This window comes from Bos javanicus, chromosome 6 (genome assembly GCF_032452875.1).
Source record: "Bos javanicus breed banteng chromosome 6, ARS-OSU_banteng_1.0, whole genome shotgun sequence".
NCBI lineage: Eukaryota > Metazoa > Chordata > Mammalia > Artiodactyla > Bovidae > Bos > Bos javanicus.
In genome coordinates this window covers 103,730,684-103,745,411 of record NC_083873.1, presented here as the reverse complement: position 1 = coordinate 103,745,411, position 14,728 = coordinate 103,730,684, and the positions used below count along the sequence as shown (strand labels likewise).

General features: G+C 42.3%; 1 protein-coding gene across 4 annotated transcripts in view; it reads left to right on the top strand.

Annotated features, from left to right (window-relative positions):
- Positions 1–14,728, top strand: part of EVC (EvC ciliary complex subunit 1) — a 99,569-nt gene that overhangs the window by 62,270 nt on the left and 22,571 nt on the right. For all 4 annotated transcript variants that reach the window (XM_061420786.1, XM_061420784.1, XM_061420783.1 and 1 more), the window contains exon 13: positions 11,711–11,820. In XM_061420786.1, coding sequence (XP_061276770.1) covers positions 11,711–11,820 — 110 coding nt within the window. The remainder of the gene's footprint in view (positions 1–11,710; positions 11,821–14,728) is intronic.

The window sequence follows — 14,728 nt, the reverse complement described above, 5'->3', positions numbered from 1 at the left end:
AAATTAAGGATTTGGGGACATGACGTTTATTCTAATTATCTGAGTGGCCAGTGTAATCACAAGGATCCTTTTAAGAGGGAAGGAAGAGGGTCAGTGTCAGAGGAGATGTGATGTCCTGGGCAGAGGCTAGAAGGATATGGGCATCAGCCAAGGAATGGGAGTGCCCTCAAGGAGCTGGAAAAGGCAAGGAACAGATTTCACCCCTACCGCAGAGCCTCCAGAGGGAAAACAGTCCTGTTCCTTTCATTCCAGACTCACCTCCAGAACAGTAAGGTACTAAATTTGTTTGAAGCCACAGATTTGTGGTGCTGTGTTACAACAGCCATAGGAAGTTAATATACGTCAATTTTATTTTTAAAAAATTAAAACTGTCAGATTTTCAAATGTGACACTTGAAAATGCCCCAATTTCCCTTCTCTCTTGCTTTCCTGCATGCTAGAGCCTGCAAAACTAACATGCTCAGTATCCCAGTTTCTAGAAGTGGCCTCATTGATGGAGTTCTAGCCTATGAGACAAGGTGCAATACCTGCAGGGAGCTTCTGTTCACTAATACAAAGGTCATGTGTTGCTAAGAAACATCTTCCTCTTTAGCATTTCCTGTTCTTCTTGCCCAAAGCAGTTACAGGAGGACTGGAGGACCGCTGGCCTTCCTTTGACTTAGAGACGAGATGAAGGAGGGTGGGGCAGAGAGGTGGACTGTCCCAGCCCCGGACTGCCCACCCCTAGGTGCTTGTTATGAGAAACACCATGTCTTTTTCCGTTGAGTGTTCAGTTAGTCACAAAAAGCCCTCAATGTATGTATCTGATAGAAATTTTCTAAAGAAAATAAGGTGAGCTGTCCAAACTACCAAAAAGTAAATGGAAGCACCATGCAAACACAGGGCCTTTCCCTGTGGGTGGGCACAGGTCTAGCTACCTGCCTGTCCAGTTAATTAGATCTCCTTCTAATAAATTTCAGTCTGCCATCAGCTTCATCTGTTGTCCTATGACCAGTAGTCGTCTCCTGCATATGTGGCTGGTAGGTCCTAAAGGGCAGTAGCCCTGATTTTCTTAACTTCCTTATTCAAAACCCACTAGCTGGGAGAAAACTTCGCTGCATTTCCAGGGATAATATGCAGCTTTGGAAATTGGCACAGGATCACCAGGGGATGTACAAGAAGCTGAATTCCTCCAATTCATACCAATCCCGGATCCCAGGCCATATCATTTGCCATCTCTGGGGAAACGGGGAAACCTGGGCCTCAGTGGTTTGGAAAGCTCACCAGATGAATCTAAAGTGCCTCTGATGTTGGCTCCCCAAGTAGGGGGTCAGGCCTTTTAAGGACGATTGTGGTTTGCAGACAGTCTTCTAACCTTGGAAGCTGAATGCCTGCATTTGTAGCAGAGTAGCCCCATTAATGGGCTCCCCTGGTGGCTCAGTGGTAGAGAATCCACCTGCCGATGAAGGAGGTGCTGGAGAAATGGATTCGATCCCTGGGTCGGGAAGGTTCCCTGGAGAAGGGCATAGCAACTCACTCCAGCAATCTTGCCTAGAGACAGAGGAACTTGGCGGGCTATGGTCCATACGGTCTGAAAGAGTCAAACACGACTGAAGCGACTTGGCACGAATGCACACAACCCCATTAATGGGCTTCCCTGGTGGCTCAGTGGTAAAGAAATCCGCCTGCCAACACAGGAGATGCAGGTTCAGTCCCTGGGTCAGGAAGATCCCCTGGAGAAGGAAATGGCAACCCACTCCAGTATTCTTGCCTGGAGAATCCCACGGACAGAGGAGCCTGGCGGGCTACAGTCCATGGGGTCACAAAAGAGTTGGACGTGACTTAGCGACTAAACAACAGCAATGGCATTAATGGCCTGAGTAACTTTAGCCAGTTAGCTGACCTCCCACAACTCTGTGATTTTGTGCAACTTACTGAATTTCTCTGAATCTCAGCTTTCATGTGAAAAATACGGATCAAAATACCCTACGTGGTTGCTGCAAGATAACACAGGCAAATGCAGGCTAAAACCCTTTGCACTATATCTGTTTAATCACTTTATAACATTGATATTGAAAAAAATCCAGAATTTCAGTTCTGATAAATTATTAGGCAAAGGCTCATGATTCATCCAAAAACCTCCAGTTATGAGTCTTTTATTTTAAGTAGATATCAGACAGTACCTAGATTCTGGGTTTTATTTTTTATTCATGTACTTTGTGAGCATATGCACATATGTGAAATTTCCTGTGCTTGTGCGGAAGTATTTTGAGAGGAGTTTTGCATGCAAGAAGCAAACAGGAGGGTTAATGACCTCATCAACTGATTAAATAAGTATGACCCAAGACTGCTTTCTCAAAGTGTGTATGTCAAAATTAATTTACTGATTGATTGTCTAATTGCCTTAAATTACCATAAGATATTTAGGGATCCATATTCTCTCCTGCTTTCCATATTTCCTTGTTGATGATGAAAATAAGAGATGAACTTTCTGTGGTCGAGATGAATATTTAGTCATGAGAAGAAAAGGACCGACAAAACTCTTCATGGAAAATCAAACACACACCCAGACTATAAAATTGATTTTCCACCTATTTACCTAGGTAAAAGATCTTGGTGATTTCATACCCCATTGCTCAGGGAAATTGTTAAATATTGTGGATTTTGTTAGTTACACAATTGGAATAGGATGTAGAATCAGTTCAGTTCAGTTCAGTTGCTCAGTCGTGTCCGACTCTTTGCGACCCCATGAATCGCAGCACGCCAGGCCTCCCTGTCCATCACCAACTCCCGGAGTTCACCCAAACTCACGTCCATCGAGTCGGTATTGCCATCCAGCCATCTCATCCTCTGTCGTCCCCTTCTCCTCCTGCCCCCAGTCAGGGTCTTTCCCCAGCATCAGGGTCTTTTCCAATGAGTCAACTTTTCACATGAGGTGGCCAAAGTTTTGGAGTTTCAGCCTCAGCATCAGTCCTTACAATGAACACCCAGGACTGGTCTCCTTTAAGATGAATTGGTTGGATCTCCTTGCAGTCCAAGGGACTCTCAAGAGTCTTCTCCAACGCCACAGTTCAAAAGCATCAATTCTTCGGCACTCAGATTTCTTCACAGTCCAACTCTCACATCCATACATGACCACAGGAAAAACCATAGCCTTGACTAGATGGACCTTTGTTGGCAAAGTAATGTCTCTGCTTTTGAATATGCTGTCTAGGTTGGTCATAACTTTCCTTCCAAGGAGTAAATGTCTTTTTATTTCATGGCTGCAGTCACCACCTGCAGTGAATTTGGAGCCCAAAAAAATAAAGTTGGCCACTGTTTCCACTGTTTCCCCATCTATTTCCCATGAAGTGATGGGACCGGATGCCATGATCTTCGTTTTCTGAATGTTGAGCTTTAAGCCAACTTTTTCACTCTCCTCTTTCACATTCATCAAGAGGCTTTTTAGTTCCTCTTCACTTTCTGCCATAAGGGTAGTATCATCTGTATATCTGAGGTTATTGATATTTCTCCCTGCAATCTTGATTCCAGCTTGTGCTTCTTCCAGCCCAGCGTTTCTCATGATGTACTCTGCATAGAAGTTAAATAAACAGGGTGACAATATACAGCCTTGATGTACTCCTTTTCCTGTTTGGAACCAGTCTGTTTTTCCATGTCCAGTTCTAACTGTTGCTTCCTGACCTGCATATAGGTTTCTCAAGAGGCAGGTCAGATGATCTGGTATGCCCGTCTCTTTCAGAATTGTCCACAGTTTATTGTGATCCACACAGTCAAAGGCTTTGGCATAGTCAATAAAGCAGAAATAGATGTTTTTCTGGAAGTCTCTTGCTTTTTCCATGACCCAGCAGATGTTGGCAATTTGATCTCTGGTTCCTCTGCCTTTTCTAAAACCAGCTTGAACATCTGGAAGTTCACAGTTCATGTATTGCTGAAGCCTGGCTTGGAGAATTTTGAGCATTACTTTACTAGCGTGTGAGATGAGTGCAATTGTGCAGTAGTTTGAGCATTCTTTGGCATTGTCTTTCTTTGGGATTGGAATGAAAACTGATTTTTTCCAGTCCTGTGGCCACTGCTGAGTTCTCCAAATTTGCTGGCATATTGAGTGCAGCACTTTCATAGCATCATCTTTCAGGATTTGAAATAGCTCAACTGGAATTCCATCACCTCCACTAGTTTTGTTTGTAGTAATGCTTTCTAAGGCCCACTTGACTTCACATTCCAGGATGTCTGGCTCCAGGTGAGTCATCACACCATTATGATTATCTGGGTCCTGAAGATCTTTTTTGTACAGTTCTTCTGTGTATTCTTGCCACCTCTTCTTAATATCTTCTGCTTCTGTTAGGTCCATACCATTTCTGTCCTTTATCGAGCCCATCTTTGCATGAAATGTTCTCTTGGTGTCTCTAATTTTCTTGAAGAGATCTCTAGTCTTTCCCATTCTGTTGTTTTCCTCTATTTCTTTGCATTAATTGCTGAGGAAGGCTTTATTATCTCTCCTTGCTATTCTTTGGACCTCTGCATTCAAATGGATATCTTTCCTTTTCTCCTTTGCTTTTCACTTCTCTTCTTCTCACAGCTATTTGTAAGGCCTCCCCAGACAGCCATTTTGCTTTTTTGCATTTCTTTTTCATGGGGATGGTCTTGATCCCTGTCTCCTGTACAATGTCACAAACCTCATTCCATAGTTCATCAGGTACTCTGTCTATCAGATCTAGTCCCCTAAATCTATTTCTCACTTCCACTGTATAATCATAAGGGATTTGATTTAGGTCATACCTGAATGGTCTAGTGGTTTTCCCTACTTTCTTCAATTTAAGTTTGAATTTGGCAATAAGGAGTTCATGATCTGAGCCACAGTCAGCTTCCAGTCTTGTTTTTGTTGACTGTATAGAGCTTCTCCATCTTTGGCTGCAAAGAATATAATCAATCTGATTTCGGTGTTGACCATCTGGTGATGTCCATGTGTAGAGTCTTCTCTTGTGTTGTTGGAAGAGGGTGTTTGCTATGACCAGTGCGTTCTCTTAGCAAAACTCTATTAGCCTTTGCCCTGCTTCATTCCGTATTCCAAGGCCAAATTTGCCTGTTACTCCAGGTGTTTCTTGACTTCCTACTTTTGCATTCCAGTCCCCTATAATGAAAAGGACATCTTTTTTGGGTGTTAGTTCTAAAAGGTATTGTAGGTCTTCACAGAACCATTCAATTTCAGCTTCTTCAGCATTACTGGTTGGGGCATAGGCTTGGATTACTATGATATTGAATGGTTTGCCTTGGAAATGAACAGAGATCATTCTGTTGTTTTTGAGATTGCATCCAAGTACTGCATTTCAGACTCTTTTGTTGACCATGATGGCTACTCCATTTCTTCTGAGGGATTCCTGCCCACAGTAGTGGATATAATGGTCATCTGAGTTAAGTTCACCCATTCCAGTCCATTTTAGTTCGCTGATCCCTAGAATGTCGACGTTCACTCTTGCCATCTCCTGTTTGACCACTTCCAATTTCCCTTGATTCATGGACCTAACATTCCAGGTTCCTATGCAATATTGCTCTTTACAGTATCAGATCTTGCTTCTATCACCAGTCACATCCACAACTGGGTATTGTTCTTGCTTTGGCTCCATCCCTTCATTCTTTCTGGAGTTATTTCTCCACTGATCTCCAGTGGCATATTTGGCACCTACCGACCTGGGGAGTTCCTGTTTCAGTATCCTATCATTTTGCCTTTTCATACTGTTCATGGGGTTCTCAAGGCAAGAATACTGAAGTGGTTTGCCATTCCCTTCTCCAGTGGACCACATTCTGTCAGACCTCTCCACCATGACCTATCCATGTTGGGTGGCCCCACACGGCATGGCTTAGCTTCACTGAGTTAGACAAGGCTGTGGTCCATGTGACCAGATTGGCTAATTTTCTGTGATTATGGTTTCAGTGTGTCTTCCCTCTGATGCCCTCTGATGCCCTCTCCATGTTACTTGGGTTTCTCTTACATTGGATGTGGGGTATCTCTTCACGGCTGCTCTAGCCAAGCGCAGCCACTGCTCCTGAGGTCCCCCTTCTTGACCTTGAATGTGGAGTAGCTCCTCTCAGCCCTCCTGTGCCTGCACAGCCACTGCTCCTTGAACGTGGGGTTGCTCCTCTCGGCCGCCGCCCCTAACCTAGTGGTCCTCAAAGTGTGATCCATTCTAATGCAGGTGTGTAGGCTTCTCTTCAGTCTGCTGGGACATCCCCTCAAAGATTTCCTCATCCTAATTCCCAAAAGCTATGAATGTTACTTTATATGGCAAAGGGACTTTGCAGATGGGAAGTAAGTTAAGAACCTTGAAACGGGGAGATTATCCTGATTGTGCAGGTGGACCTAAGGTAATTGTTGCTGTGGGGCGCATCATTTGCAAATACCTCCCATTCAGTGGGCAGCCTTTCCATTTTGTTGATAGTTTCCTTCAGTGTGCAAAATCTTTTTAGTTTCATTTAGTCCCATTTGCTCATTTTTGCTTTCATTTCCTTTGCCTGAGGAGACATGAGTGGGTGGTCATGCTCAGTCATGTCTGACCCTTTGCGACCCCATGGACCATAGTCTCCCAGGCTTCTCTGTCTGTGGAATTTTCCAAGCAAGTATACTAGACTGGGTTGCCATTTCCTCCTCCAGGAGATCGTCCCAACCCAGGGATTGAACCCAAGTCTCCTGGTTGAGAGATAGATTCTTTAACACTGAGCCACCTGGGAAGCCCCCTGAGGAGACATATCCAAAAAATATTACTAAGACTACTGGTGAGTGAGGCTGGTCTAGCAGCTAGTACGGGGCCACCGGTTGGTGGGCAGGGTCAGGTCCTGGGCCAGCTGGAGGCTCTACGGGTCCTAAGGCAGTTGGCTTGCTGGTGGGAGGGCTTGTGTCCTTGCCTGGCCAGCTGCTTCACCTGAGGTGCCCCAGCACTGGTGCTGACAGGCTGGTGGGCGAGGCTGGACCCCTGTGCTAATAAGCCAGAGTGGGGATTCAGAAAGAGTGCTTCTAAGCACGTGTCCTCATGGTAGAAAGTGTTAGTTGCTCAGTCGTGTCTGACTCTCTGCAACCCCATGGACTGTAGCCTACTGGGCTCCTCCATCCGTGAGATTCTCCAGGCAAGAATCCTGGAGTGAGTTGCCATTTCCTTCTCCACGAACCTGGGTCTCCTGCATTGCAGACAAATTCTTCACCGCTTTCGAGGTAGAAAGAGCTCCCCCAAATGGCTGCACCCGTGTTTCTGTCCCCAGATGGAGCTCTAGTTGCCTCCTGCCTCTCTGGCAGGCTCTTTAATATCAACAGGTGGATCTGACCCAGGGTTCTTTCAAATGACTACTTCTGCCCTGGATCCTGGACCTTGTGAGATTTTGTGTGCAGCCTTTGAGGATGGATCTGTTTCCCATGATCATTTGGCTCTCCCGAATATAAGCCCTGCAGATCTTCAAAGCCAAACGTTCTTAGGGTTCATCTTCGTAGTTCAGGACCCCTGGGCTGGGGAGCTTTGGACCCCTCACTGTGTGGGGAGAACCAATGCAATAGTAATTATCCTCCCATTTGGGGGTCCCCCACCTGTAATTATGGGACGTGAGTATACGCTGACCCGATCCTTTTGACCCTTCTCATTGTGGTTTCTTCTTTTTTTTAATCTGGCAATTTTTCAATTGGAATATAACTGCATTACAATGCTGTCTTAGTTTCTGCTGTACGATAATGTGAATCAGCCATACAGGTATTCATATATCTCCTCCCTTTGAGCCTTCCACCCCCCTCCCCATTCCACCCCTCTAGGTCATCACAGCTGAGCTCCGTGTGCTGTACAGGAACTTCCCATTCATCTTTATACAATTGGTTGTAGACTTTTTTCTGCTGCTCTTCAGGTCATTCTCATCAATAGGTGCTCTGTGAATAGTTGTAACTTCGATGTGCCAGTGGGAGGAGGTGAGCTCAGTGTCTTCCTATTCTGCCATCTTGACCCCTCCCTGCTCCAGAAGGAACATATATCCCATTCATTTTTAAGATGCAGATTTACTCACATTTTAACATCTCTAAAACCGAGATCTTCTTAATTTACTTGGCAGTGATTTTTCTCTCTGCATGGGACCTAAAATAACTGCATTTCATAACCACTGGCACATTAGACTTGATAAAAGATACTATGTCACATCAATTCATTTCTCCGCTCATTTCATGCAGCGTAAAAACCAGAGTCCTTATTTTGCCCTGCACAGCCCCATGTGTCAGGAGCTGACCTCCTCCCTCTCTCTCCTCCCTGTCTCCCCTCTCACTCCACCCTAGCCTCCCTGGTATCCTTGCATGCCTCTAGCTCCCCAGCGTTCCTGACTCATTTGTCCTGCTTAAGGACTTTCTCCCATGCCGCCTTCACCCCAAGACCCTCTCTGACTGTGCTTTTAAACCTGCAGTGCCTCCCTCCCCGTAGCACACCAGTGACTTCACCTCCTGGCTCACTTATAAACCCACCTCCTTTATAGGAGGGCTTCCCTGGTGGCTCAGATGGTAAAGAGTCTGGCTGCAGTATGGGAGACTTGGGTTCGAGCCCTGGGTTGAGAAGATCCCTTGGAGAAGGAAATGGCAACTCACTCCAGTATTCTTGCCTGGAAAATCCCGTGGATAGAGGAGCCTGATGGGCTACAGTCCATGGAGTTGCAAAGAGTCAGACACGACTGAGCAGCTTCACTTTCTTTCTTTTCCTTTATAGGAAAATGTTCCAAAACCCCCAACACGTACCAGGCATGTGCTGACTGTTGGTTCCTTTTCCCTTTCTCTCCTTAGTAGATGAAACTTTGAAACAACAGTAACCATATTGGAAACCACAAATGACCCAGTAGCACTTAACAGGTTTAACACTCTAGCCCAGGGAAGCAGCTCTTTGCTTCTAAATTCAAACATTTATGAACTTGCCTTCAACAATATTAAAGAAATGGTGTGACCACTTTGGGCACCGTCTGCTTGGATGATCTGTGTACTCTTGGCCATCTTTGGATCCTGTTACTAGCTTTATCTGTCTTCTCTAAATGCACATCAAAGACCCCCATGTACTTTAGTGACAATGTTAATATATTTTTTAGGGAATCTAGACTGTGTTGAATTTTCTAGAGTGTTCTGGTTTACGAAGCACTTTGACAGGTTATTGTAGAGTTCTCACAAAACACATCAGAGACTGGCTTTAACAAACAATTCTGGGTAACGCAGTGTGATTTTGTGTGATTAAGTATAAGTGTTTTAAATTACGAGGCCCAGAGAACTGAAGCCTAAGCTGCTTACTCACATTCAAAGCCTATGTGAAAGTGTTAGTCGCTCAGTCATGGTTGACTCTTTGCGACCCCATGGACTGTATCCTGCCAGGCTTCTCTGCCCATGGGATTCTCCAGGCAAGAACACTGGAGTGGGTTGCCATTTCCTTCTCCAGTGGATCTTCCTGACCCACGGATCGAACCCAGGTCTCCTGCACTGCAGGCTGAGTCACCAGAGAAGCCTCTGTGCTTTGTCTCTGTTCTGCATGCAGCATGGCCATCTCCAGAAAAACACTCCAGATGTAGGGGAAGTGAAAGAGTCTCACCTTAAAGACAGAGCCCTTGGTGTAACACAGGCTAGCTGCATGTTTCTAAGTGCTTGTGTTTCCTGGTGATGTGAGTGAGCTAGGGAGGTGCATGGTGGACCTAGGAAATATTTGAGCCTTGGAGACAGACAGACTTAGATCTGAGTTTCTGCTATTCTTTAGAGCATCACTTGTGTGGCCTTGGACCTCACAAGGTTTTCACAGACAAAGCCACACTGAAGATGAGCTAACATCCAGAATTACGAAACACACAGGGGACAATCTGCCATAAGTGAGAGCCAGCACATACAGCAAGCACCAAGTTTAGACCACAAGCGCCAGGAAATCCAGATGAAGAGACTATTAGAGAGCACTTATAAAGGAAGTATGTTTGAAACAATAAGAAAAAAAAACAAGAGGAATTACTAGCATAAAAACAAGACATGATATAAAAAGATGACATTTAAAAACTACATGCTTTTGTGAATGAAAATTGTAATCATGAAGACAGAAATTTAATGGATGAGTTAAATATCGAATTCAGTATTGTTGAAGACACAATGTGTGAACTAGGAGATAAAGGTGAGAAAGTAGTTCAGAATATGACATGGAGGGCTAAAGAGATGGAAAATATGAGAGGTTAGGAGGCATGGGCAGAGAAGGCAATGGCACGCCACTCCAGTACTCTTGGCCTGGAAAATCCCATGGATGGAGGAGCCTGGTAGGCTGTAGTCCATGGGGTCGCTAAGAGTCAGACACAACTGAGCGACTTCACTTTCACTTTTCACTTTCATTCATTGGAGAAGGAAATGGCAACCCACTCCAGTGTTCTTGCCTGGAGAATCCCAGGGACGGGGGAGCCTGGTGGGCTGCTGTCTATGGGGTCACACAGAGTCGGACACGACTGAAGTGACTTAGCAGCAGCAGGAGGCATGGGAATAGAATGTGAAAGTCCTAGGGGGACTTCCTTAGTGCTCCAGAAATTCTAGGAGAGAATGGAGAGAATGAAAGAGAGATAATATTGAAGCTGATAATGGATAAGAAATTTTCAGAAGTGCTGACAGTCATGAATCCTATGGTAAAAGAAATGTTGATTAACTTTGGATTTGTGAAATCAGGAATATATGTTAAAATTTCTAAATGTAGATAGAATAGAAATAGAATAAGTAACTTCCAAAGCAGTAGAAGAGAACAGTAGTGAGATCATAAAGATCCCCTTTAGAATAAAAACTACAGGGTGCCTAAAAATAAATCTGACCAGTGTTTATAAGAGCTTAATGGAGAAGACTTCCCTGTAGCTCAAATGGTAAAGAATGTGCCTGCGAAGCAGGAGACCAGGGTTCAATACCTGGGTTGGGAAGTTCCTCTGGAGAAGGGAATGGCAATCCACTCCAGTATTCTTGCCTGGATAATTCCATGGACAGAGAAGCCTGGCGGACTACAGTTCATGGGGTCGCAAAGAGTCAGACATAACTGAGTGACTGACACAGTCCAGTGGAGAAGTTTATAAAATGTTTTTGAAGGGAATTAAAGAATTGAGAAAAAGGCTTTGTTCTTGGATAGGAAAATTCAATTTCTACAAATAAGTCTATGAATTCAATCTAATTACAAAATGAATCCCCAAAAAGCTGTTTCCCAAACTTGATATACAGACCCTAAAATTCATATGTGAAGAAAAGGAACCAAGAATAGCAAGACAGTTTTGTACAAAAGAATATGGGGAGACGTGCTCTAGCAGCTATGAACTCTTGTTATAAATTGCAGAACTTCAAGTGTGATGTCTTGGTACAGACAGACCCGCAGAATTAAATAAAGAGCCTGGAACGAGATTCATGTGCATATGGAAACTATGTCAGACAAAATGTCATGACAGGCCAGTCATAAGAAGATAAATTATATAAGAAACGGTGCTGGGACAATTCCTGGAGTAGGAAATGACAACTCACTCCAGTATTCTTGCCTGGAAAACTTCATGGACAGAGGAACCTGGTGGGCTACAGCCCTTGGGGTTACACAGAGTCAGACATGCCTGAAGTGACTTAGCACATAGGAGAAAAATAATTAAATCAAAAGAGAAAGGGATTTTTAAAAATAAGAAACAAAAAGTATGCTCCGACAAAGCAATGATGGATGAAATGAACTTGAGCTCGACCCCTGTCCCTCTGCTGTGGGCTTTAGGTGTGGATGGAGGAGGACGCACTGTCCACTCTGCTGCAGGCACACCTGAGGGATGACCATGAGAACATCATCCACCGAGTCCTGGCCCAGCTCGGCAGCCTCAGTGAAGAGTGAGTACAACTTCGTGTAGGCTTGGGGGCCTCCTGTCCAGTGTGATACTCACGCTAGCCTCCGTGTCCTCATCTGTAAGTTAATTCCCACCCCCTGGGTTCCCTTACAGTGTGGTTTGGAGAACAACCAAATTGTGAACATAAATATGAAACACAGTGATAGCAGAGTGCCATGTATGAAAGGTTGAAGTCAGACCTGGTGTGGGCACAGGTGTGGGCACATTTTCTCATCCATAAAATGGGGCTAACAATACCTACTTCATAGAGTTGTCTTTCATAGAAACTTTTAAAACACCTTTTGTGAGGTATAGTTTGCATACATTATTTTTAAGAGTACAATTCAATGATTTTTAGTTAATTTTAAGAGTTCTGCACCCATCACCATGATCCAATTGTAAAACACTTCCACCACTCCAAAAAAGACCACTTGTGCCCATTTTCAGTCATTCCCCATTTATTAACAAATTTTATATTTTAAAATATTCTTTATATACTTATTAATGTGGTATCACTTTTTCAGCTTCCTGAAAAATATTTCTTTTTCTTTATTTTACATAAGAAAAATTATTTAGATATAGCTAATTTTCTAGTTGCCCAGTCTTTTCCAGGAAATTATTTTGTGTATATATCAAGAAGCATGTGGATAGCTGTATTGTTAGATAATACAAAGGAGGTATCAGGAGATGGAAACAAGTAGGGAGAATCTGGTGAGCAAGTTAAGGACAGTAGTGAGCAATTGGAAGATTTATCTAGTCTCAAAAACTATATTTTTTAATAGTACCAATATTTAGTCCATTTATATTTAATGTAAAACTTTATGGTAATATATTTGAATTTTTAATCTATCTCCTTTCTGTTTGTTTTATGTTTTTCCAATCTGCTCTATGTTCCTTTTCCTCTCCTCTCTTACCTTCTTTTGGTTTAGGTGTTTTATTATTTTCTGTTTTCTCTCTCTAATTTAGTTATTAGTTATGTGTTATATATATAGTATATAGATAATATATAGTATATATATATATAATATATAGTATATATATATATAATATATAGTATATATATACTATACATAGTAATATATAGTATATATGTTATATACTAATAATTTAGCTTATTAGTTATATATTCTTTTACTGTGATTTTAATGATTCAGAGATTTTGAATTGCATCCTTTGTGTGCCAAAATATAGCATACATTAATATGTTCCTTCTTTCAAGACAGTAGAATGCTTTATTTCCATTCATTTCTCTCTCACAGAGGAAAAATGCTTTACTTATTGGGCATTTTACATAAAGAATCTGCCTGCAATGCAGGAGACCTGGGTTTGACCCGTGCGTTAGGAAGATCCCCTGGAGAAGGGAAAGGTTACCCACTCCAGTATTCCAGCCTAGAGAATTCCATGAACTGCAGTCCATGGGGCTGCAAAAAGTTGAACATGAGTGAGAGACTTTCACTTTCACTTTCTTTGTACATTTGCAGCTCCACAAGATACTGTTTTTGGTTTGTGCAGTCAATATTCATTTAGATTTACACTTTATGATGCTCTTGATTCTTTCCTGCATCTTTAAGTGTCCACCTAGGAGTATTTCTCTTTGCATGAAGATTCTGTTTATTTTAGATTTGCTACTGACAAATTTTCTTAGATTTTGTTTGTCTGAAAATGTCTGTCTTCACTTTTGAGGGATGTTTTCATTGGGTGTAAAATCCTGGTTTAGCTGTCTTTTAAATTCTTTTAAAGAAATCTTTTGTTTCTGATTTCAGTTGTTTCTGATTGCTTTTAAGATTTTCTTTTGTTCTTTGGTTTTCATCAGTTTATTATAATATGCCTAAACATGGATGTGGGTTTTTGTGCATTTCCTGTTTGTTTTTACTAAATCTGTAGTGATTCTTGAATCTGTAATTTGCTATCATTAATCAGTTTTTTAAAATTCTGAATCTTTATCTCTTTAAATATTCCTTCTGCTTATTCTCTTCCTACTGTTCCTGGGAATGCAATTTAATGTCTATTAGATTTTTTTACCTTAGGTTATTTGTCTCTTACATGCTATTCTATATTTTTGTTCCTTGTAGTTCAGTCTAGATAACTTGTTTTGACTCTCTTCCCCTTCACACTCTCCTCAGGTGTGTCTTATCTGCTGTTCAATCCATCTGCTGAATTCTTAATGCTGGTTACTGTGTTTTTAGTTCTAGAATTTCCACTTTATTTTTGTCATAGTTTCCAGTTATCTGCTCAGATTCATCTTATCATTTAATTTCCTGAACATATTCATTATAGCTGACTATTTTAATATCCAGTATCTTGTGGGTATGTTTCTGTTGTCTGTTGTTTTTTTTTTTTCCTTTATTTTTGGTCAGTTCTTATGTGTTTGCAAGTCTGGTTATTTTTATTGAATGCTAGACAGTGTTATTAAAAAATCATAGTAATAACTTAGGACTTTGAATGATGGGATCTTCCTCCAGACAGGATTTATCTTACTTCCAGCAGGGATTTCAGACAGTGGCAGATCAACCACTCCATGGGTGAATTTAGCTGATTCAAAATTAGGTCTTTACGAGGGGTGATTCCTTATTCTTAGGAGTGTTTGCTGGTTCTCTCCTCCTTGGTAAACTGACTGACAGTTTTCTGTTCAACTTTTCAGGCTGTAAGAAAATACCTCAAGTTAGAAAACCAAATGTTGAGCCTCTCTAAACCAGTTTCCTACTTAACTCATTGAGATAGGAACTCAAAAATAGTTCATGACTTCAGTTCTGAATGTGTTAATTTTGAGAGTCATGTAAGAAATTTGAGTGGATACGTACTGAAGGTAACTGTATATATGCATCTGAAACTTGAGGCAGAATGTGATCAAGTTAAAAAGGTTAATCAAAGGACAGATGACTGACTATAACTCGAGTGTGCACCCACATCTA